The 25834-nt window shown below is 41.6% G+C and overlaps 1 protein-coding gene across 1 annotated transcript in view; it reads left to right on the forward strand.

The window, feature by feature from the left end:
- The window catches only part of fbxl17 (F-box and leucine-rich repeat protein 17), a 238574-nt gene extending 214875 nt beyond the window's left edge, over positions 1 to 23699 (forward strand). The window contains exons 10-11 of the mRNA XM_020630424.3: positions 4295 to 4437; positions 21729 to 23699. Of these exons, the coding sequence (XP_020486080.2) occupies positions 4295 to 4437; positions 21729 to 21866 (281 nt within the window). The 3' untranslated portion in view covers positions 21867 to 23699. The remainder of the gene's footprint in view (positions 1 to 4294; positions 4438 to 21728) is intronic.
- Positions 23700 to 25834: the final 2135 nt, after the last annotated feature.

Here is a 25834-nt window from a genome sequence, read left to right on the forward strand (position 1 = left end):
ACAGATTTGGCAAAAGACAGGCAAAAAGGGCCATGCTGAAAATGAATGATATCCAGGATTTAAGGTCAATCTCTGTCTCTCTCTGCTTTTCTTCACTCTAAAGGGGAAGTGTATACACACATACACACACACATACGGACAGAGGCAAATCCTAAAGCCATTTTCAGGCAGGGCAGCAGAGTGTGTCCTCATTACCGTCTGTGAGTGTGTAGTCACCAGTCAGTCACAGCTCTTGCTGCCAGAATGGGATTTTCCCCTCTTCTCTCCTCTGACTTTTGCACCCCTTTTCACCTTAACTTCTCTTGCATATCGCTTCATCTATTTCTCAGACAGAAAATCATTATCAGTCAGGAAAGACAATTTCCTGCTCCTATGGTCCCTCATACAACGCCACTCCACAGTTTTGAAAACCTTATATTTTCCAACTTGTTTGGGACACATTTAAAGATGAATAGTTGCCGGATGATTGCAACTACCCTTACAAGCTAAACAAAATATTGATCTTTTTCTGTGTTTGAAATGATGTAGACAGTCTGAGCAGTCTTCAAGGAAGGCACATGTCATCTCATGAGGGAGAAAAAGAAAGCTAGCTTCACTGTTACTCAAAAAAAGGTCATAGAGGATTGCATATTTAATATGCATGCTTAAATATCAGAACAATGTCTGCTGCGTAATGCAATCAAAGGGAACTCAGAACTCAGTTTGAAAAAATTGCCCCCAGATGTAGAAACATGGATCTGAACATGTTTTTGACAATTTATTTCATTGAAGTTAACCGGAGATTTTATTGCTAAGATTTGGGTGTATATAGTTTTCATATGCAACTGTTCATGAGAGTTGGCCTCACTAATATAGTCCACTCTGTCTTAAAGGGGAAATATTGTGAAAAATCCACTTTTACAGTGTTTTTGAACATATATTTGGGAAACCTGAGTGTCTACTGACCCACAAAATGTGAAACAAACCCATCCAGTCCTTTGTTTGTGGTCTGCATAAGTCTTACAACACAGAGAATAATGCTCCGTTTCAAATTTGCTCTCCTTGTGATGTCACAGTGGGATTCTGGTAAAAAGAAATGCCCTCCCCTCCCCTGATATCTCCACCCATGGACTCCACCCCAAGCCTAGAGCAAAACTTTTGCGCTGGTCCGCCATTTTTATTCTCGCTAGCGAAGGAGTGATGTCTACCTGGAAAACTCATGGGGGGGGCTCATTGCATTTAAAGAGACACACACACCAAAACGGAGCGTTCTGAGAAAGCTGGTTTATACAGGGTCACAAACCTCCTCTGGTGCTTGATTCATGTTATATTTTGAACAAAACACAGCACAGATGTTTCACTTAGACCACAGGGGACTGTTTGAAAAGGTGGAAAAGGGGGATAATATGTCCTCTTTAAGGAAAAGAACATGTATTTTCACATAAACTATATTATAGCACAAAAAAAACTCAGTGAGCACTTTAGCACTATCTAGAAAATAGGACTGCACTTCAATTGCTGTCTCTATCTTTAACAGGGTGAACAAAACTGTTGGACTGTAGTAAAAGGTTTCTCTCCTCTGCAGTAGTATCCAACGATTTCCATTGAGCAGCTGCAGAAGCAGGACTTACAGTCCCCTGATAGAGGATCAAAGGCAGAGGGAGAAAGAAGAGGAGCACACACACAGGGATATTAGACTGTAATGGCGACCAGATGAACTTGTTGATAGAGTTCTAAACAAGCCTAAGCAGCTGAATGCTTTTCTCACTCCAACAAAGGATTGATCCGACCAAGTAGAGTTTTACAGAATGATGTTTAGGGTTATTCGTCCTGCTTTTTAGGCATGCAGCTATGTATCTAAAATTCGGCACATTTCTACGTGAAGTCTTGAAGCCTGTAATTCAGATTCAAGTTTGTGTGCTTGTAGGCGAGTGCAGCACAGTAATCAGGACATGCATGGACAACGTATTCGCTTGCACCTGTTCTACATTCCCCTGTGGTCGGTGCCTGTCTGCTTTTATCCCCTCACTTTGTCAGGTTGAGAGAAGTAAAGTTGAAGAGGAAGAAAGAGGGGACTCAGAGTCGGTGAAGGGGAAGTATAGAGGGAGTTCTGTTGTTCGGTTCGGTTAACTATGAAGCACTCCTCTTTTATTTGATCTCCCATGCTCCTCAGAAGACTCCCAAACGCTCTGCAAAGGAGAGAGAGGGGAGGGGGGTTCAACAGCAGCAATATGTTTGTCTTAACATCAGAAGTGAGGTCTGAGTCCAGGTTATCAAATTTGGGGTCATGTGATTGGACATGACAGGGTGGGGTGGGGAGACATGATGGGGAGCCATTCCACTACATTTACCTTCCATATATTTCACGTCTTTCCAATCTCACACACAAAAAGATCCATTTTTAGAATACTTTGCCAGGTCAGCACTCATCAAAATCCAACATGGCTTCTCCGTGTGCTGTTCACCCATCTGGCCTGATGGAGCCTCTTCCCCGTGGTGCTGCTTTACATGAAACATGCTGCAGCTTCAAAGCCATGTTACTGCCTGTTTAACAGTGATGTGCCATTATGCATGGCATCCATGAGCACAAAAAGAACCACATGTGGAGCAATCCATGTGCCCAAAGCTATATATTACATATGTTACATACTGTACGCATGATTATACTCTGTGTGTGTGTGTGTGTGTGTGTGTGTGTGTGTGTGTGTGTGTGTGTGTGTGTGTGTGTGTGTGTGTGTGTGTGTGTGTGTGTGTGTGTGTGTGTGTGTGTGTGTGTGTGTGTGTGTGTGTGTGTGTGTGTGTGTGTGTGTGTGTGTGTGTGTGTGTGTGTGTGGAGGAGGCTCTACATTATACTGCTCCAGTTGGACAGGAGAAAATAGGGTTAAATACCAGCAGTTGATTCAAAAAGCATAAGATTATTCATTTCCCTTCTCCTGTGGGAACATGCTCCCGCTCCACACTGTAAGCACACACTTGTATACATGTACACACACACACACACACACACACACACACACACACACACACACACACACACACACACACACACACACACACACACACGCTCTTCCACAGCGAGTCTAATGTTATTAAAAACTCTGTGTGCAGGTTATTGGAAAAGTGCTAGCGATAAAACCACGAAAAGGGAGAGGGGAAGAGATTTAACCTGAAGAAGTTTGTAGAGATGAATTTCCTCTTCTTTATTGAAGTAAAGACGTTCAAGTCACAAGCTTTTGCGTAAAAAGAAAAAAGAAAAAGAAAAAGTTGAACCTAAAATAGATTTCCCCAAATGAGAAAAACAACATCAGGGCTAAGTAAGTATTTGAAGGTGCTGTCAAAGGCCTTCTCTGTCTTTACCTTCCCTTCTTTCATCTTTCTCTCATCCCTCCCTCCTCCTCCCCCTCCTCTTCCTCCGCGTCCTCCTCCTCTCTTCCCACTCTCATTAGTGATGGTTGTGAGAGAGTGGAGAACAAAGCCCGGGCCCGGCTAATCGATTGCCAAGCAGCACTATCAATCGACTGGTGGAGCACAGGTCTCCTCCATCCGCCCGACGATTGACGAGGCAAAGATTGATGAGGAAGACCGTTCAGTCTTTGTGTGTGTTTGTGTGGTAGTGCGACAGACTACGTCTTTATTTGTGTTACAGAAGAGTTCACCACATCTTATTTGTCAGCTGTGCAGTTTAATAAAAAGACAGTTTGAATAGAAAGACATGTGTGGGGTTAACGGTGTGTGCGCACATGCCCCTGGGTGTAACGAAGCCCCAGACGCTGACAGATATTTGTTTCGTTGGATACTCTTTACCCTGGCACTATGTTTCTTCCCTGGCAGCCGTTAACACACACACACACACACACACACACACATACACACACAAACATACACGCCCGAGCAAAATTAAATCATACACTGGCATAGAGTCACACTTTACCCTGGCACGGTGTCAGTGCCTTTCAGAGCTGTGACTCATGCCAACCCTCTAATGGATGAATCCTGCAGCGAGCACTGTGAGTGTGTGAGATTTGTGCATGTGTGTTTCACCGGGTGTGTGTGTGTGTGTGTGTGTGTGTGTGCGAGGGTATTTTTTCAAGGTGTTGTGTAAACATTGGAATTATGTGTCACAGCCGGCCACGCGACTCGCCCCGGTTTCATCGCGCATTTCTGTGCGTCTCTCTGGGAGGACGATGCTGCCACATTTGCATGAGAAAAGGTTGTCAGACTAACACCTTCCTTGTTTCTCTCCCCCCTCGCTCCTTCCTCACCTCCCTACCCCTTCATCCTCCTCCCCCTGTCTGTCCTTCTCCTGCGTCCACAGCGCTGATAGCCATAGGCCAGTACAGCAGCACCATAGAGACGGTGGATGCCGGCTGGTGTAAGGACATCACAGACCAGGGAGCCACACAGATCGCTCAGAGCAGCAAGTCCCTGCGCTACCTGGGCCTCATGAGATGTGACAAGGTAACAAGGCACAGCACAGAATGTCTGCTTTCCAGGGAACTCTCTCTCTCCAAGGAATCTACTTTCCAGACATAGCCAATAAGAATGTCTGCAATATGAAGAGTAAAACAATGTTAGGAGTTTGAATTATAACATTTTTGTCCACAGGAAAAAACTGAAAGATTGACTTATTGTGTTGATTGACATTTACCGATTGCAGACCTTTTTTTTTTTTTTCTTTCTTCCCTCATTAATATTAATTCAAATCCAAAATCTTTTAGGTGTGGACCCTTGGCCCCACAAAATAAGCCACTTTAAAGACATCGCCATGGTCTCTTGGAAAGAATATTGGACATGGTTAACATTTTGGGATGTTTTATAAATCAGATTAATGATAAAAATGATGAGTTGCAGCCCCTCTATATTTATACAGTTGAACTTGAAATGTGTATGATGGTGTCACTAAATGCCCTTTTATTCCAAATCTGTTGCTATTTTAAGAAGTGGGCAGTATTACAAAGTTTTGTGATCTTTATAATCTGGATTTTCATCATATTTGAAGCAGAAAATGACTGTAGTAATCAAACATTATACAATAATACTTTCAAAAATTAACTCTCACTCAAAACAAACTCTTCCTTGCAAAATGTCTGTCAACATATTTTTCATTTTCTCTTCTTACCTGTAGTGCAAAACACAAAAACACATTCACATACACATGAACCCTATAAAGACGCAGGTTAGGGCACCTGGCCAATTTGCACAGAATCCAGAGGAGAGCATGTGGAGCAGCTAATGCACTGCCTCCTGTGCCCTGTTTGTCTGTGTGATGCATGTTTGAGTCAGCCTATTTGGTGATTACAGAAGTTAAAGTGACATAATAACACACCCAAAACCTACTTTAAGATGGTGATCTTTCCAATGTCAGCCTTAAACTCTCCTCTGGCCTCTTAGCCGTCCAATCACCTCCCTAATTGAGACACATTTAGTCGGAGTACCATGGTAACAAGCCCACCAGCCTCTCCAATTGGTTCAGTGAGTGCTTCTACCACACAGATGCATCCACTTAGTGAGGGATCATTCAGGCTGACATGAGTTTGGATGAGGGCAGCCAAGGAAGGCAAAGTGAGCATCTGGTGAACCCAGAAACTTTAGTCTGTACTTTAACTGTACAGCCTGTTGTCTTGTACTGTAGCTGGTATACAACACAGGCCGTAATCCCAGTGCTGATGGGGCTCCATATGGTGAGTGTAGCAGTATATTTTAATGAGCCTTTTGTTTTCTCATTGGGGCTAAATTTTTACATTTAGGTTTTTGGCTGAACGAGTTTAAAAGCCGCTGCTGTGCAGTAAAAAAAGAAAAAGAAAAAAAAAGGGAGAGTCGAAGTTGGCAGAGGAGCCGAGGAGGGCGGAGAGATTTTTGACTTATAGAGGAGGCCCTTTCACCAGGTTGGGAACCCGTCATTTTTATTTCTTCATTATAAGATCAGGGATATCTGTGTGTCGCGGCCCCCGGGTTGACCCTATGGATTTCTCGGATAAAAATGCCTACCCGGGGATCGTTAAGCGCGACAAGAACATCAGTGTATCATATTTATCTATTTATACTGTAATAAAATTAAAACATACGAGGTTCTGACAGTGACCCCCGTGGGTAAGGTCTCGGTGATGAAGCGGTGCGTTCAATTTGCGTTATTGCGGACGTGAATGCGTATCTATCATATTTATCTCGGAGTAATAAAGAGAAACTGCATTACATCGCAGGTGATCACTTAGATTCCATTTTCATTTAGTTCCCTCCTGCCTGAGTGACCCAACAATCGATATCTGCAGACATGCTAATAAAAAATCTGCTCTGGAATGACCTCCATTTTTACTGGAATAACAATTTCTCTTAGTTTCCCTCCACTGTGCGCTTTAATGCTCCTGCCTTCCAAATTCACCTCTCCCTCAGCTCCTATTTATCTATTCATCCCTTCTTTTCAGATGTGATGTTAACGCTCATTATTTAGCCTTTAGTATGGAAAGATAAATAATTATTCTCCCTCTGCTCTGATTGGGGGAATTTGGGGATGACACGGCTACATAAAGCTGTAATTGCTGTTATTAGAGTGGTAATGGAGTGTGAATCAAGCACAGAGAAGATTTTGACAGTTTCCAAGGTCAGGCACATTACCGGCTCTGAATCGCAGAATTAATTCACTGCATGCTTGCCCCCTTTAGCCCAATTTTGTGTCCTAAAAATTGTGTTTGCATTGCGAATGAGCCTGGAGAGGCGTACTGGAGAGGATTGGCTAGGCCTGTGCGAGGTGAAGAAAGACCAGCCCGCGGCAGCTACTTTTCCTTTCATTCTGGTTGATGTTGTTTTTTATTATGTGTAGAGAGAAAAAAGGGAGTTACACTAGATGAGGTCAGGTTTCAGGAGGAGTCAGAGGGACGAACAGGGGTAATAGGAATTTCGCTCAGAGGGAAACAAATAAAACAGAAATAGATTGTTGTTACCGTGGTCGCAAAGAAAACGAGAGCCACACAGTGAGTTAAAGAGGTAAAAAGGTGAGACGCAGAGACGGACCAGGGATATTTGTGGTTTATCTACAAGTCGGCCCAGGGGCAGCAGTGACCATGCTGCCTTCTCCTCACCTCCTCCTCTCCTCTATCTCCTCTCTCCCTCCTTCCTTCAAACCTCCTGCCCCCTCCGGCTTCGCTCTTCCATCACACCAACTACAAATCTTTGCTTTTGTTTTTCTGACCTTTAATCAAAATTTGTAACTTCACATTTAGACATGAACTGAAGCTGACACGCCCCTCCTGAACGACTCACAATGAGGGTCTGTTTGATATCTTTACTAAGGTCACTCTGAACGGGCATTTGGCTGTTTTTATCCTGTATGTTTTTTTTTTTTCTTCAGATCTGGTGCTTTGAACTTTTGGTAACCCTGCAGCCTTTTCTTAGTTTGAGACGAGTCAAGTGACTTTCGAGTCCCATGATAAAAATCTGATTAAATTATACACTAAATCATTTAAAAAGCACCACTGGCAATATTGCACCAAGACGAGTTGTAATCTTTGTTTCATATCGCATTTTAAATGAATCAAATCAATATTATAAAATACAAAAATGTGTTTTTTTAATGGAGGCAAACTAATCCCATCTTCTCACTTCATTTTGTACTGGAAAGAGGCTGGGAGATAACTCTCAATCCAACAAGGTTCCCATGTAATGAAAGTCCAAGCAAAAAATCCTAGCTCATTTCTTAGTGTTGACAAATACATTAGCATTGTCTCTATGCTGCATTGCTTAGTCTCCCATGTTTAAAGTCAGACACTTTCTCCATGCATTCATTACTTTTTTTTTTCTTTTGTCAGCCTGCTTTTGAAAGCGTAAATGACCGTTATGTAAGGTCAGCTTCTTAGGTGAAAAACATGTTTGTGCTGAGCTTGGAGGTCGTTTAAGGGCAGAATCAAAGGTCACATTTCTTGATAACCCACAACAGGACAAGGATTCTAGGCAAAACGATTAAGTGGAAGAATTTGTGTCCATTAGATTTGCATGGTATTTTCATACGATTGAGCTTGATTGATTTGAATTGGTCTAACACTCTTGGCTTGACCTGTAACAACCTGTACATGTTTAGCGCACACTTGAGGAACCATCTCAATATTTATCCATCAAGCAGCTAATGTCCGAGCCAACATACTGTAGCTGAGGGGGGTCATTGACGGACGGTGGCCCCTACAAAAATAATTACCGACTATAAATGTTTGCATTGCCAAAATAAATGATTGCATACACATGTACACAGTGGTGTGTTGTGGCATGGAGTGATTTTGTTGACAGTGTTCAGGACATATTGCAAATACTCTGGTGATATTATTTCCCTTACAAGGACTTTGCTTGGTTTCTGTTCAGGATGTGTATTTTTTCAGGAATTTAGTACAAATAACAACAACACAGAGGTAGAACAAACTGGCCGGAATTAGAGATGGTGATATAACATGTTAACAAACAGATCTCCTCTGCAGACATTTATAGCTTTATCACCGTTAGGGTCTCGCTGAAAGTCTGGCCCACACTAAAATCTTAATAGATGTTGAAAAAGTGAGAGACCCAACACAAGACAACAAATATGAAAAGATGATACAGTTTGTTTCCTGAAGTGTGTGGAGAGTACCGATTCAGATCCAAACAGATTCCATTCATGAACGACCAGAGTCCGGTTTTTGTAATAACTCACAAAAATGTCAGTCAAGCGCAGCTTTAGAGTATAAACAAAAATGGCGGACGACTGGTAGAAAGTATTGGCGATAGTTTTTAGACTAATTTTGTACTGAAAATTCACGCAAAAAAAAAAGAAGACTCTCTGGAGCTGTGGAGACATTGTTAAAATGGGCTGCACATGAAAAGAGTAGTAAAAACTGATCTGCTGCAGTCGCTGTTTCCTTTCTTCCGTCAGCTTGCTTCCCAGCCGGCCATCATTTAGTTCCCATGAACTAAGTCTACTTGATTCTTAGTTCCCCTCATACCACAAGATCAGATCATGAAACATAGCAAACATGTTGTTTATAGTTATGATTTGAAATCAGTGCGGCCTCACAACGTCCTTCCAAGCAGGTCAGATCACTCTCCACACACCACAGGGAAGTCTGGCAAGATACTCTTTAGGACCATCAAACGACCTGGACTTATTTTCATTAGAAGTGGGGTATAGGACCCAATATCTGCCTGGTTATCTTGTAGTGTGTAGCCTGCTTCAGTCTGTCTGCTTTACAGATCTTAACCACCTTTTTATATTAAATCATTGTTTCTGTCGCTCTTATTTCCTCCCTCAATTTGTTTTCCCTTCCTCCCCCACAAAGCTACCTTCTCCACTAACTGATATGGAGGAAGGTCTCAGAGGGGGTTCCTGCTGTCTTTAGACGGATACAGTCTTGTGCTAACCTTGAACCACTGTGTGGACAGCCCACTCGGCTCACTGTCTTCGCAGCGCAGCTCATCCCCCCCCCCCCGTGTAAATTTGTTTGGAATCGTCAAAACGCGAAGAACTTTAATGCAACAGCTAACCTGAATGTCATGGGACTTTGAAAAGTGTAGAATTCATTTAAGAACCGTTAACAGGATCCATCTGGCTCTCCTCATGTGGAGCAGTGTAGAGGATCCATTTCCTCCGTCACAGTTTACACAAACAGGCTTCCGTACTGTATACATTTCTTTTCTCAGTTTGAATTTTGCATCCACTTTTTTTTTCTGTACAAACAGACTTAACAGAAGCACAGATATAAGGACATTTTCTTATTTTGACTCTCTGTAGCTGTGTGATATATGCTTGTAAAGTAAGGAATGTGTGCAGTTCTCCCAGACTATTTCTCTCTCTCTCTCCCTCTCTCTCTCTCTCTCTCTCTCTCTTTGTGCTCGTCAGTCAGAAGGAGTTTCTTTTTTGTCTCTGTGGGTTCACACACGCTCAAATGCGACATGTCTGCATGTAGCTGTGTGTGTTCTCCGAGAGGAATTTATGTTATTTGCTGTTAACACGGCTCATAATGGAGCATTGAAATCAAGACCCCTCCAGGCCTGAGCAAATGGCGTGCTCCGCCTGTCTCAAATGATTACACCCCTCTGCCCTCGGGGGGCCGAAGCAGCCCGTTCTGGCAAGAGAAAAAGAATGTGATTGATCCAGACTCAACCAAAAATAATCAAATCAATTCATTTTGTCCTCTTTCAGCTCTGTGGCTGTGCAAGCCTTTAAAAGCATTCAGCTGAAAAGGAGAAAGCGTCTCAATCTTCAGAAAAACGTGTTCCTTGTTGCTTGTTAGAAGCCCAGACTCCCCTGTGAGACTGCTGTTAAATGTAAGGTCTTTCTCTGTGGGAGGAATGCATCTTTCTACACGTCTGCAAACACAATGTAAGGTCATTATTAATCCAGGCAATGCTGAAAAGTCAGAAGTTTAGTCCACTGGCATCAGAAGTTATTTTTAAGCTTAAACCAGAACTATATAGAAGAAAATTATTCTATATAGTTCTTCAGACGGGGCAGACACAGAGCACAGCAAAACTCACTGAATGCTAAATGCTGTAACATTTAGGCCTGTTTTGGCAGACCACAAAATCAAGTAGGGTGTCCAATCCCAGAATCAGAGTCAAGTAGACTTTCACACAAAAGAAATCAGTCTTGATCATTTTGTGCAAAAGCAATGAACACAGAAGTACAAGTGGAACGCGTTTAAACAGCATTACCCCTACTGTAAAGGAACTTAAGTAGAATAACACAAAATATTCAAAACGGAAGAATACAAAATGTGTTCAATAGGTCTAATGGAAGAGCTGGAGTTCTGCCGATGGGTAGCATGATGCTGTGTGCACAAATATACAGTAATGTGTCAGAGTGTAAATCTCTGTACTACTTAACTGTGTGTTGTGTTTTCATATGTTCTCCTATATGTGTGAGGTTGCTCTTCTCTGTAATGGGCCCTCCTGGCTGCTCCGTGAACATGTTAAGCCTCCATTCTTTGTTGATGTATCACTTTGGGGATTTTGATGCTCTTCAGTCTCGGCGGAATGTTTTCTTCTTAAGGAGCGTTTTCACAGCTTGCACAAATTGTTTCCGTTGTTTCTTCTCGTCTTCTGCCTTTACCTCCTTGTCTTCCTCTCCATCTTCCTCCATCTTTTCCCCACCTTCCCTCCCCCACTCTCATCTACCTTCCTGCCGCCCCCCCCCCCCCCCCCCTTCTTTGTATCTGCTACTTCATTAGAGTGAAAACAAATGGGCAGTCCAGGTTGTGAAACAGAGAGGAGAGCAAATTCACACAGTCAGCATGAAACCGGACTAGAAAAATAATGACACTGACTGCTGTTGGCCCCCTCAGGGACAGCTGGTGGAGAGAGTAAGAGTTATCAAAGTAATGGAGGAGAATAGAAAGTAAAAAGAAGGGGGGGCGGGGGGGGGGGGTTGGGGGGGGGGTGAGGATAAAAAGAGCAGAAATGATTCAACAAATGACAGAAGCAAAGAGGAAATAAAGGTTAAATTAGATGAAGGGGAACAATAGAGTGAATATTTGCTAATTCACTTAGAAATGTTTTGGTGTAAGCAGTTTTGAAGAGTGCGCCCATTACCTGTAGTGAGGTAAAGCAGCGTTTTGGGGACACGTATGAGCGCCGCGGCACCCTCCGATAAAGCAACCAGACAGACCTTGTTAAAAGAACAGACATCCCAATCAATATGGCCGTTCCACCGGTGCATCCAGCTGCCGGGGACTCTACACAGATCGGCACGGCGCAGCAATTTGCAGACATAAACAAGGGCCTAATTGTTCAGGGCCCTGAGGTTCGGAGTGAGGAAAAACAACGATGAGGCATGGTGAAGAGTTAAGAGGCGTTTTAAGTCTCGTTTAGGAAATGAGAGTTGGGGAGTCGGGCAAAACTTTCTTTGATGAGTGTTGTTATGGTGAACGGCAGGGATCCTCCGCTTATAAGGCTCCGAAAAGCGAAGGGGAATTAGGAGAGAGATGCAGCGCGCATGCACAGCATCCAAGTGCGAGATCGCCAGGTTTCACTGGTTGCCATTTTCCAGGCTTTGGTCAGGCTCGAGCTGTCCAAAGTCGGGAAAAGTAGTTTGAAAAGAGTCATTTGCTGTTTGTGATTTTCAGTGTAATCTTGGAGTGTCATCCCACACAGAGGAGCTGTATTGATTGGCGGTCTTAACTGAAGCCGACTCCTGATCATCCCTTCATCTTGTTTCTAAAGGGCAACAGAAAGGGACAGTGAAGGAGAGGGGGTGAAATAAAGTGAGACACTGACAGAGTTCACTGAGTATCTGAAAGGAATCTCAGAATTGCCCTTCAACAAAAATTTACCAGACACACACACACGTGCGCACAATCTGACCCCACCTGGCTCTCACACACACACACACACACACACACACACACACACACACACACACACACACACACACACACACACACACACACACACACACACACACTTGTGCATTTTTTGCCTTACCTGCACCCACCTTGTCCTCACTTTTATCCCCCCCCCCCCCGTCTTCCCTCTTTTTTTTTGCCTCTTTGTCTCTCCCTCCTTTCCTCATTCTCCTCCAAGCAAGGACAGCCAAGGTTGTTTGAATTTTGGATGCCGTTCACATCTTTTGTTCATTCAATTAGTTCATTCAAGTCACCCCACCCCCTCCACACACTTCTTCTCCCTTTCCTCCCCCTCCTCCCTCATCCAGCGGTGTTTACTCATCACAACGGAGGTCAACATAATCTCATGGAGTCATGGGCAGACAGCAGACACGTCTCAGTGTGGCCTGGAAACTCAGACATTGCCGGTCCTGATGTGTTTTTTTGGGGGGGAATAACTAACATTTAGCTTAATATGTTTTTTCCCCCCCCAGATATTCAGAGAGACAGCAGGTGGTTGCAGCCATTTATTTGAGCCTGCAGGCTCAGTTTCTCACTGTGTCGGTGATAAATAAGCTATTAATGCTAATGCTCTGTATACATTTGATACATCCAGAAGGGGTTGGGACTTTTTTTTTTTTTTTTTCATCGATTAGGCCTTTGATTTATGTTCAAATCTATAATTGATTGGAGAAAGAGTAGGCATATAGGGATGTAGTTTACAAACTTTAAATAACTTTTGCTTGATGTTGTAAGAGTGTATCCAGAAGAGCAAAACCAACAGTGAATAGAACAACAGGCTGAAGTCTGTGTACACACTGGTTTTTATTAAGCTTTCTCTTCTTTAAAATATCAAGAAATTAATCAACAGATCAAAAAAATATAATCTCCCTAAATGGTGTATACATGTTGGTCTTAGATATAATATCACTCCCTTATAATGAAGAAGTCCATAAATCTAATGTGAGCTCTCTCTGCTCTAAAGCATCACAATGAGTTTAGTATCATGGTTTTCTTTCACAAGGACACGGTGAAGCTGTCCTTGTCTTTATTCATTCTAAAGACTAAGGGAGTCATGCCAAGCAAAAAAAAAAGTGACACTGTAGCTCCGTTGTGATACCTTAAAGGAATTCTGCGTGTGTCCGACCTCCAGTAAGTCGCTCTGGAATTTGTTCCTAATGGAACCTATCCTTAAAGGTGTGTGTGTTGTACTGTTTGACCATTTGGAAGGGGGTTGGGGTCGTATTTACAGGACATTCAACAAGTCTACTGTTAGCAAGCGACAGCAATATATGACCTAAACTCGTCCCTGCACTTACTCAGAACATGAACTCTCCATCTCTGTCACCGTCCTTACACCAATCAGCCATGACATCATGACCACCTATGCAGTCTGATGCAATCCCATACAACAGTTTTCCAGTGAATTCTCCTTTTTCATTTTCAAGTTTGGTTGACGTGGTGGGAAAATGATAGTTCTACTTTCACCTTCCTGACCCGAGTGAGAAAGTGGTGCACTGGAGTGCATTATATTTAAGTGTTCCTAACAATGTGCCCACTCCATTAACATACATGAGTGGAGTAAAATATTTGGAACACCTTTTAATTGAATGCACTCCAGTATACTACCACCACTACAACTCAATATTAATATCAAGTATAATTAATATGTGAAGCTTCACAACACTAGAATTACAGCTGTTGTGTTAGATTGCATTAGTTTGCCAAAGGTACTCATAATGTTCAGACTTATCAGAGTATATGTTGAAAAATATATTTTTCATTACACTGATACTCTTTACTCTATATGGCAGAAGTTCTCAAAAAGACTTCTGAAACACTACACCTGATCTGTAAATAGACCCAGCTGAACTTAATTGATTAAATGCTATTAATATAAGTTATTATAAATAATAAATCATGTATAATTCATGAAGAAAATCCATCTGTAAAGGACTTGAGGTGAATCAGATAATGTCCCAAAGAGATCCAAGGACACTTGGCCGTGATTCAAAATGCACAACAAACACAAACAGACCTCTTCACTGTCTTCTATCTCGTGCACCCTGTGTTCAGAGCTACTGGAAGGTCCACTTTGATCCACACCAGTATGAGACACATTGACCTGACCACCCACAGGAAGAATTACACAAATAAAATGTCTCCCCTAACTGGATCCTTGTTTAGACTGAATGTAAATCTGATCTGGACTAAATTTGGTTCCTTTGCGTATAATTTATGCAAGAATATCAAATCTAACATGAAGGCTGGTTGGAGGACTATGGCCTAAATACATGGGGCATGCACACTAACCACTGCTCCACCAGCTCCCCGACAACACTCTTTTTAATAAGCCACATTTGGGTTCTAGCTAACAGATGTAGCTGTGATGGTGTTTTTCTTCTCGGAGACTAACAAATAAATTGTTCAAAGCCTCTTGAGTCATGGCACGTTTTCCTGCGGCCTGCAGAGATAAGACGGCCGGCGTACAGAGAGGGATTGGACAGAGCTTTGTACACATTCCTTTAGTTACCTTTGTCACGCGTGATGGAGTGTGGGGTTTACAAACCTGGCCTCCAGAACCTCTCTCTCTCTCTTTCTCTCTGACCCTGTTCTGTTGAGCATGTGTGTGTATGCACTGACACCCTGCTTTTCACTTCTGCTGCTCTCTGATATTGTGCAGAGATGAGGCTGTGTGAACAGGACCAGACCTTAGTTGTCCCAATCGGCGCCTGACCTGTTTTTTTTTTTTTGTTTTTTTTTAAAGCACATTCAGAGCCATGCGCTGCAGCTTTCTGAGGCTAAATCAAAATGTTTGAGCTCAGGCTTTCCCTCGGTAAAGAGCAGTCTATTCTTTAAGCTTCCCAGCCGATGCATCAATAGTTCGTTTAGAAGTATTGAATCCTTCAGAATAAGTTTGTGGTGACCTTTTTTCTGTCTTAACACTTCTGAAATCCTCTGCTTTTTCTATTCCTCCCCTTTCTAAGTCCTCCCCCTCTTCTCAGAGACAGTGAAGTAGCTTTCAGTTGTCCAATCACTCGTTTAGAAACTTTACAGCCGGGGCTTTTCCTCTGAGCTGTTTAAAGAAGGCTATAAATCTTCCCTGTTTAAATCCAGACTTGTTTAAGCTGCCTTTTACTAAGACCTGATGCACTGCATTCTTCTACTGCCTAAACAGGCTTTTTAAACATTTACCCCAAATGTATTTGCTGGTTGACTGATACACTCTCTACATGAGAGTAGACAGGGAACGGGGGTATTTGTCTCTCTTTATGGGCCTGGGACCTGCAATGGCTGCCACATGGCCGTAGAGAATGGAATGAAAGAAGAAAGCCGGATAAATAGGAAGTAAAACATTTTTTATGAAACACAGAGGAAATATAAGAAGGAAAAAAAGATAATTTTATTACATTAAAAGGCGCACTGAACATATATCCGTCGTCTTATATCTGCATGCACATTCATTTAAATTCAGTTCTGCTTTTATTTAAATCAGCAGTCTTGTTTTATTGCTTTTTTCAGGGTCATTGTTGCTTCGTACGTTCCAGCACTCAGTGGGTTTGATTATTCAAAAGGGAAGCGGAGGCCATCTTTTTTTTCCTTTTTCTTTTTCCAACTACTTCCTAGCCTATCTCCCTCTATCTTTATTCCATTTCCCTCGCTCGATTGCAGGTAGCACTCACAGGGTGTTCTCTCCACGCCGCTCTAATACGATATGCATCTTCATGTTTGTGTATCTGATCATCGATTTCCGACTCCGTTCTTCCTTTTTTTCCCCCCGCTGAGAATGTGAACTGCGGCTGCATTAGTCATCTTTACGACGTATTTTACTGCCCTGCTCACTAGGAGAAGGTCCAGGGCTCGAGGTAAATGTATATTTTACGTGGTGATAGAGTGCATTTGCATCAGAGGAACAGTCTTAAAAAGAAGCTCTCAGTTAAGAAAGTGAGCACTCAGAGAAAGGGCAGAGATCAGCTGGGTACTTGCCGTCATTTACCTTTAGCTGTCATGATAAAATAGAGGAGTGGTTGTCAACAAACGGTTGCTTACATCATCATATGAGCTAGTCAGGTTTATATCAAAGGTGCTTTATGCTGAACATCGTATCACACATACATCTTTTTTGTTTTTCCCCCCTCGTCCCGCCCTCGCCCTCTCGTAAACCCTGACAACAGCACATTACCCGTCAGCATGCATTACGGCGCGCTCAGATCTACAGGGTAGCATCTTTGAAGTTAAAATGGGGGAAAATATCATAAGTATAGGCCTCGCTCCAGATAGCTGTGGCTGCTCTCCCAGATGCCTCTCAAAGATTAGAATCATCCGTGAGTAGTGATCTGCTCCATCGTATGGCGCTCCTACAGACTTGGCTGCATGTTCGGAGGAGGGGTTGTACAGTACGGTTCACTGGATCAAGACTGTACGAGGGAGGGGAAAAAAAAACTCACTGCCAGAGCCATATATCTATAGCACCATCCCGGGCCCTTTCTCTGATATCATTATTTAAGCTTAGGTTGCCTAGCAGCATAATGCAGTGAAGCCCAGTATCAAGATTAAACTGTAGGGGGGGGGGAAACTGCTGAATCAGCGAGTTGAAGAACTCAGTGGCACCACTGTTTGGCTGGTAGAGAGGGGATTCCTCTGATTACAGTTACCCACAGCCCTCAGTCTGACCTTCATGTCTCCCATCAGCTCCGAACCGCAAATACCAAGCAGGTGTGGTGATGTCATCGCATCTCATCCAACATACCACGGAGCCTGCAGAAGGGCAAACAGCCGTGTTCTGAAAAGAAAAAAAGGGTTGTAGCTGTAATCTGTTGGAGCTCGCTTGGAGAGGCTGAGGTTTTTGAGGCCTTAAAAAGACTTCGACTGATTCTGGTTGTCATGTTTCTGCAGAGGAGGAAAGTTAATGGACGGTATTGATGTATAAATGCCACTGAGGATTTTCTGTCGACAAGATTTTCTATTTATTGGAAGTAAGTTGTTTTAGAAAATTAGCAAAAGTCATTCCAGGAAAGACGTTTAATTAAAAATAAATCTCAAATTGAGTACTAGAAGTTGCTCTGCTGTGTTGTCAACTCTAAATGTGATTTGATTGATATTAACATCACACTTTTCTTCAGTCTTAATTGGCGTTTGCCTCTGCAATAATAAGATGTTTGCTTTCCAGTCATTTGATGTTAGTTTTACGTGACAGTAATTACATCTGCAGACTGAAAAACAGAAAACATTCATCTTTAACACGTTTTTCTCTGCACTTACAGTTTTATCAACAACAGCAACAGCGACCAGTGCAGTAGCTAATCTTGTCATGATTCAAATCAAAGTGATCTTGTAGTAACTCAAATATTTAGCGTAGCTGCAACCGGCAATTATGAAAATGATTCAGCGTTTTGATTGGGAGCCGTTTTTGTGTGTGCGTTGTTTGCTCAGCAAGTGGAGCTGCACTTAATTAGCATTAATGATTGTTATGGCCTCCCATCAGTTTGACAGGTTTATTCTTTAGATCTGTTTTAATTGTAATTAAGCCCTGATTAACGAGCTGGGGGATGTTTCATTCTCTTTTCAAGAATACAGCGTAATATGTTGTGAAGGCGGTCAGGGGTTTGTCGTTTTATCTGCTAATGAGGCTCAGCCATATGTCATAACAAACCCAACTTCTCTCCGTCGCAGCAGCGCTTGGATGCCTCGGTTAGACTGCAGCCAACCTTGTAGGAAAACCACAGGTGTTTATTTGGAGATAACACGTGTGGGGTCAGGAAACCTCTCGCTCCCATGTCTCCTGTCATTTCCATTCTGTGGAATATCAAATGTCCCCATAACAAAAAAAATGTAGACGGACCAGTCAATAAAAAGCTCTAGATTCATGATTTAAAAAAATAAATTAAGTCAGACTTTTTGGATCGAACACAAAGGGAGGGTGAGAAGACAATGACCTCATCTCATCATTCAAATTGAATGTGATTTATTGCCTTTTTCCTTGGATGTATTTAACATTTTTACAAGTAATTAAAGTAAACTACGTATTTCATCAGACTATCATGATAAGAAAAAAAAAACTAAAGTTCATCAACCAGTGAAATAACAAAAAACAGACCATCTCAGACAAAGTCCTTTGATAAACATAACTTTCAGGTGGTATAGACTCAAATAATAATAAGAAAATCACCTAAACTCTTCACATTACAAATTTTTTCGGGGGGGAAAATTTTGCGGTCTGAAAACGACGATCTACCGTAAAAAAAAGTTCCGGCTAGTGCTCCGTGGCTCAACTAGAGTCTTCGCCTCTCAACCAGAAAGTCGAGGGTTCAATCCCCAGCTGAGCAACAAGTCAGCTGTTTCCTTGGGCAAGACACTTAACCCTGCATTTTTCCCGCTGCTTTGGTGGCGGTGTATGAATGGATTAGTGTTGTACATGATTAAAAGCGTCTGCAAAGTGAATTGTAGAATTATGGAAGAAGTGAAATGACCATCTACATTTATGGCACAGAATGGAAGATATTTAAATAAAATGAACAAAAGAAAACGCCAATGAACGTTTGTCTTTATCCACTGCTTTGTCAATATTTGATGTGATGAGTTTGCCTCATCAAGAAAAACGGTCTCCAGTTGGTTGAATTAAATCAAAATGATATGAAAACACTGCAAAAATGTGTGTTTAGAAAAACACCTCTCCAAACATTTATTGAAACTTTTTTTTTTTATGCACCAACTTATAAAATATTTAATCTGCTGTAGAGCACTTATTGTATTTATTAAAAGGCTTCTTCTTGCCTGACTGATTCAAAAAATGTTCACAGAGACTCTGAGTTCAGCTCCAGCTCTTTGATTGTTCTCTCCTCTTTCATGCCTTGCCTCTGAAATATCCAAAACAAGTTATCCTGTTTTTATTTCATTGTGGTCGACATTCTGTACCTGCTTCACTTGTTCAGTTTGACCTTTCTTGTAGTGAAAATTTGGATGTTTTGATTTGTCAAATTAACATTTGGCAGTTTGAATACCCATCCCCATGGCATCACAATCATTTAGATTCTTAAAGGGAATATCCTGAAACACCAATTCATTCATGTAATAATCTCCACTAATGAATCATTGATCACAGCAGCTAATTTTGTTGCTTCCATGTTCTCATTTCTACTCTTACTTGCTAACGTAATGCACCCTTTTCTGCAGCTGAGGCGTCACAATAATGTTTCTCATTTCAAAGCTTTCTGCCTGTTTGTGTATCTGTCTCTTCAACTGGAGAGAGAACACATGCAGTTATTCTCGAGAATGTTCTCTGAGCGTCTGATCAGAAAATTTAAGGGCTAACAAAAAAACGAGTGAGAGTGAGAAAACCTTTGACCTTGTGATCTTTGTTTTATTTGATGTTTTTCTGTATACACTAAATGTCTGAGTGTTGGCATAGAGAAGCTGAACTCTAGCTTTAGTTTCTTTCTTGGCAATCACAGTGAAAGGCAGCCAGCCGTTGTTTACTTTTAGTCTTCACTTTGGATTTGCAAAGTTTCCATTTTTTCTTCTGTTTTCTGAGAGGCTGATGGTGGTCTGGTCACTTCAGCACACTTATGTCTCTCTCTCTCTGACGCTGCTGCTTTTGTCCCAACTCTGACTTTTTTGTCCATCTGTCAGTTTGTTTGCTTTCCCCGGTTTCTCTACGTGACAAAAAAGATTCTGATAGCCTCCACTTACAGAAAGAGTTTTAAATGAAGGAGGAATAAGAGCGAAAATGACAACCAAAACATGTCATATTCTGATCTCGAGCCAGGGAACTCTTACCATGCAAGACTTTTCTTCCAGAAAACACAGAAACCAAAACGCACTCCCGGGCAGTGAGCTCGGGGAGAACTGTGAAACACGTTGTCACTGCTTTGGCAACAACAAGGAGTGACTGTGTGCTCAACATGTGTGCAAGTGTTTATACATCATTTCCCCTGGAAAGTGTCATGCTCGCGGGTGGGCGGGGGTCGGTTCTGGGTGGGTTGAGGTTAACCTCTTGAGGTCTCCAGGGTTACTCTGGCTCTGCTCTTTGTCAGATTCTCAGGCGTTCTCACTCTCGGCTGTCAGAGACGCTCTGACGGAGTGTTAGCCTGGCAAAGAAGTACGGGAGTGGCTATTAGCCGCTTGTCTTTCTAGTCCTCTGAAGACATGAAGGACTCATTAGCCTGTGAGCTCAGCTGTCCACTGTTGCTAAACCCCATAGCCACAGTCCAGTTCTGTGTATGTGTGCACGTGTTCATGGCACTGAATGCTCTTTAGAAATTGCCTTTACATATTAATCTAGTGAACTGCCATTTTGACATTAACAGTTCAATCTATGTTTCTGATTATCTTAATGAGGTATCATGGAGTGCTGCCGAGACGGTCCACTGATTTTTAAATGACTCCATTAAAATGAGGTCATTAAAAAATACGTCTTTATTAGAACTAAAGCAATAAGTGTTACATGTATATCATTTAAATATATTGCCTTTTTTAATTCATGCAACCAAGACTGGTCTGGAGTGGGAGACTTAAACAAATCATTAAATGTGTGAAAGCATAAAGCTTGACAATGGACTCAATTGAACAAATTGCCCATATTTTCACAAGTTCATCACAGTCTTTCAGATGAACTTATATTGAAGAATGATCAATGCCTATGAAGAATACAGCTACATCAAGCAAAAGCATTGAATTAAGAGTTCCAACAATCAGCTCAGTAACAGAGGACAGGTTCAATATGCATCAAGTCTGTCCTAAGATAATATTCATATATGAACACTAAAACAGCTTTTTTTTCCTTTTGTTGTCATCATTCCCCTGCGTATACTGGACATGAAAAGAACCTTTCATAATGCACCTCCAGTGGAACCAAAGGGGGACCATAGTCTTTGTTATGTTAAACTTATTTGATGTTAATGTGAAGCTCCAGCAGTCTGAGTGAGGAAAGTAGTCACGATACAACCACTGCTTTACAGTGTGGACGAAAAACAGAAAGGAGAGAGTCTGCAGTAACAAGAAAGCTACTTAGGACAGAAGTTTATTTGATTACCATGGACCTGTGAGGCAAGCTAGAATTCATGTATACAGTATGCTTTCCGGATGGAAAGTGTAGTTTTTGTCCTCTTAGATTCAAAATATTATCTGTGAAACAAAAATGTTTCAATGGACATACAGGCTACCAACTATTGTTTTGAGCCTACCTTTAAATGTGTGGCCTTGTAGTCAAACAAGACAAACATGCAAGAAGTGAGCAAACATGAGGAAACAGACACAACTCACAAACTAGTTTAAGAGCTTTTGACTGCATTACAAAGTTTGAGCTTTAATGTGTTCCTTTCTTAACAGTCAGATCAACATGCCAGCATCCACTGTTAATTCATCTCTTTTAATTAAGATGCATCTGATCATAATATCATACTGTGTGTTTTGCAGGTGAACGAGGAGACGGTGGAGAGGCTGGTGGTTCAGTACCCTCACATTGTTTTCAGCACGGTGATGCAGGACTGCAAGAGAACCCTGGAGAGAGCTTATCAAATGGGCTGGAGCCCCAACACCTCCAACACCTCGTAGCTACTGCTGGATCTCACACACACACACAGAAACACACACATAAACACATAGTTACACAGAGGTCCCTTTTTTGTGTACAGACTGACACACACAATGTTTGCAGTTCAGTCATGTTTGCTGCTCATCCACTGTTCAAACATGCATGTGAACATGTAGCTACACACTCACAGACAAAAGGTCCAGTCTCTCAACCGTTTCATTTGAAGCACATCTCCCATTTTAAGAATATCAAGTCATGTGGGCCTCCTGTTTTTTTTTTTTTTTATTAAGTGGCACTTCGTACACCCACAGATCATAGGTTAAAGTCAATATCCTGAATGACTTCTTCTCATCATCATCGCTCATAAGTCGGATTATTTGCAACAATATTGTGTACTTTCGTTGAGAAGAATCTTGATTGAATAGTTTGTTTTGGTGCAAAGAGGTGCACAGAATAAGTGTTATTTGTTATCTACTTTAAGTGTTACCCAGTCGATAGAGTATTTAAGTCGCACACATTAAAGACCGCCTCCTCACCTTGGATGGAGTGAAGGTAAAGATACACATGGAGGAGAAGCCTCGTCTTCAGCATGTTATCAAGATATCAGAGGCATTCAGCGGCGCGCAAACCAGAACTGTTTTTTAATGAGAACAGATTGAAAACAGTTTGTCGCCCCAATTGGAACCAACGTTCAGCCTCTGCAGTGTTTACTTCCTTCAAACTGAACTCAGCTGATCACACAGCACAGAGCAGAGACTTGAAGATCAGGAGAGGACACCCGACAGCTTCAGCCCAGAAGACAACTGAACAGCCAGGGAGCGTCGAGCTCCACTAGAGGCATTCTGAGAAATATCTTCACTTTTATTTTCACCATTTAGATCCCCCCCCCCTTCCTTTTTTTGATGTTCAGTAAAATGTTAAAGGTATGTGTGAACTCGTGCCGAGATTGTTGTCAAGGCTCCATTTGAAGGACAGAGCCCTTTGCTGTGACTTAATACGCACATTGTCGTTGGTACAGGAGAAAGATTCAGACTAGAATAACTCTGATTCAAGGCAAATGCACGGCAGGAGAATATATTAACCACAGGGATGACAGGTAAGAGGAAACCCTGCCTTAAGTGGTTTGTCGGTAATTGCCATCCAATTAGCAGCATGGAACGGACCCAGAATTGACTGAAGAAATGTTTATCTTCTCTGAGTTTATCTTCCATATTCCCATTATTTGATCTGATATTTACATATAATCAATACTGTGTGGGATTGACTTAGCCTAATATTGGTTTTGAGCATATACTTGTAATATTATCTATGTAGCAATGCAATGAGGGATTTCTCTTTCTTAGTGGTGTAGGATGTTAGGAAACAAACTGGCCTGGGTCTCAATCCAGGCTCAGTGGAAGTTGGTTGGTAGGAGTTGATCTTTTTTTTTTTTTTTTTTTTTCATTTATTCTATAGGAACTCAGTAGTGTACAGTTATAAAAAGCAAATAACCAGGGTATTTTTCTATGGTGTGAACCAGCTCTGGGCTCAGCCTCCACACACTGTCACTCAGACACGAACAATAGCTTCCTGAGCTTAGAGTCTCAGCAGAATTGTAAACTTTCTACAGCACATAGAGATTTCAGACAATTAAAAACATGTTTCTTTTACCCCTTGTCAGGATTTGTAGACTTAAACCGATGGAGAGTCTCTCCCTCGGCCTGTCTGTTTTGTTCTGTTTCTGGTCTTTTGTAATCCCCATATGCACTTTCTCCTCTGCTAGATGTTGACACACTTGATTCCTGATTTGTTAAGGCAACCGTAAATGACTGGATTTACATAAAGATGAATAAAACACTACAACTTCAAGCTTATGTTATTCTCTTCTCTTTGTGTGTGTAATCGAGGCAGTGGAGGAATATTAAGACTGACAGTGGAATATTTTACCGCTCATTTTACATCATCTGTGGTGGACTTGAATTGTTTTTTTTTCCTGAAGTTTTTTTCCACACTTATTTATTACATCAATTATTGTCCAACACAGAGAACACAATAACTGTAATGGTAGACATTACACTATTATAAAATGAACATAGATTCCATCGGTGTTCCCACGATAAATGCAAATGAGCACAGCAGCATGTTTTCCAACTAAAGGCCTTGGAATGTGCACGTATGGCACACCAAAGCTTTTGTTTCATTAGCAATAAAGATGTTTTTCCACAGATACCCATGCATTCATAATGCCCTTTCTAGAGTCAAACTGCATTTCCATTTAGGTAGTCTTCTGAATTCAAGGTCAAACTATTGTCACAATCACAGCAGCTTCACATGTGAGACACAGTTAGGAGACATCAGCTCGCTACACAGCAAGAGAGCAAAGGCCTCAAAGAGCTAAGAAGCTGTCACTCTATATGTTCCCCGGTCTTTGACGATATCGTCCCTTTCAAGTGCCTATTTTACTGTTCAGAGTGTTTGTGTTGTTTCATGTCTGCCGATCAAACGCCGGAGATGGCATCAAACGCGATGGGAAGGTTGTTTCTGCCCAGATAGATTCTTTGAGTTGTCAACACAATTTGTGTCAACTTAAGGCACAATTCATCCGAGTCACTAAAGAAGGTTTTTTTTCTCTAAAAGAGAGAGCCGTTTGGCATCAGGTATAGATGCATGAAATATCAAGCGTATGCCACACATCTTTACGTTGTAGAACAAAACATGTATTACATATGCATAAACTTCAGTTAAGCGTAAGGACAACTGATCAAGCAAGCTTAGATTTTCCACATGTATACATCAAACTTTGCATAAATATCGTCACTCTACAACACCTACCTTCAAGATCATTTAATTGAGAAGTAATTCCCTTTATTATTTTTGTGATTGTTTCCCCCAAACATCTTCCAAATACCTCTTTGAACATTTTTATATTATAAGCTTCAAGTTAGTAATTCTTCCAGGAATGTGATATTGGATGGGATTATGAAATAATTCACAGATATTCATTTTATTTTGTCCATTTCCTCTTGGAACAACACTCACGCACAACATCAGGTTAAAAAAATGCAGCTGCTTGAATCCAAGCAAATTGTAAATACAAACTAAAACTGAAAAGTTGTGTCTTTGAAAGATATTCTTAGCAATGTTTTCCTGAACGTGCTTCTGTTTGCATGAATACAAATATTGTTTGCTCAAAAAGATAAGAAATAAGAACTTGCAAAATAAAGCACAATGACAATCAAACTACGGACACTGCCACTACACAGCACAGTATGTGTCTTTACTCTTTGCCACCATCATGCATTGAAATATTTCCCTCTGTAATAGATTTTCTTTTTTTAGACTTTTTCACATGCTTCTGGGGAAAGCCACAACAGCAATAGTTGAAGTTTCCTTCTTCTCCACAGCTGATGTCTGGAGACAGCAGGTCTGAACCTGAAGGTCTGCTTTGGACTCATTTCCTCAGAGACCTGAAGGGTTGTCTATGGCAACAACAACACGTTGTACTTTGTTCTTCCTCTGCTTTCTACTCACTTCTTGCACATACTCTTATTGGATAAATAGGATGAGAAAAGGGCAACTAAATACAAAATCCAGGTTTTTCTTACCAAGACCTCCTAACCAACTTAAGACAAAAGAGATACCTACTCACTGGATGTTTTTCTCTCTGGCAAGATAGCAGTTTTTTTGATGCCTTTTCTGCTGTCTATATGGCTTATATGTAGGCTGACATATGTCAAAGGATTGTAAAGAGAAGAGGGTCAGATATGCCTGTGAGACTCTTTCCTTCAGTGAAGAGGTTTTCAGTGTTAGTTCTCCAGCAGGGAAAAAAGCCTTCTCCACTAGCTTGTGTTTCTCTGGCCCTGACAAGTAGAGACATTAATAATTTGGCCTTTGGCTTGGTCCCCTCTGCGTGTGTTAAAGGCCCTCTAATTTTAGAATGACAAGGTCTTTTTAATACCTCTGCTACAAATGAGCTGATCTCCATGCACTCCACTCCAGTTTCTCTCTT

Source organism: Labrus bergylta, chromosome 2, assembly GCF_963930695.1.
Source record: "Labrus bergylta chromosome 2, fLabBer1.1, whole genome shotgun sequence".
NCBI classification, from domain to species: Eukaryota; Metazoa; Chordata; class Actinopteri; order Labriformes; family Labridae; genus Labrus; species Labrus bergylta.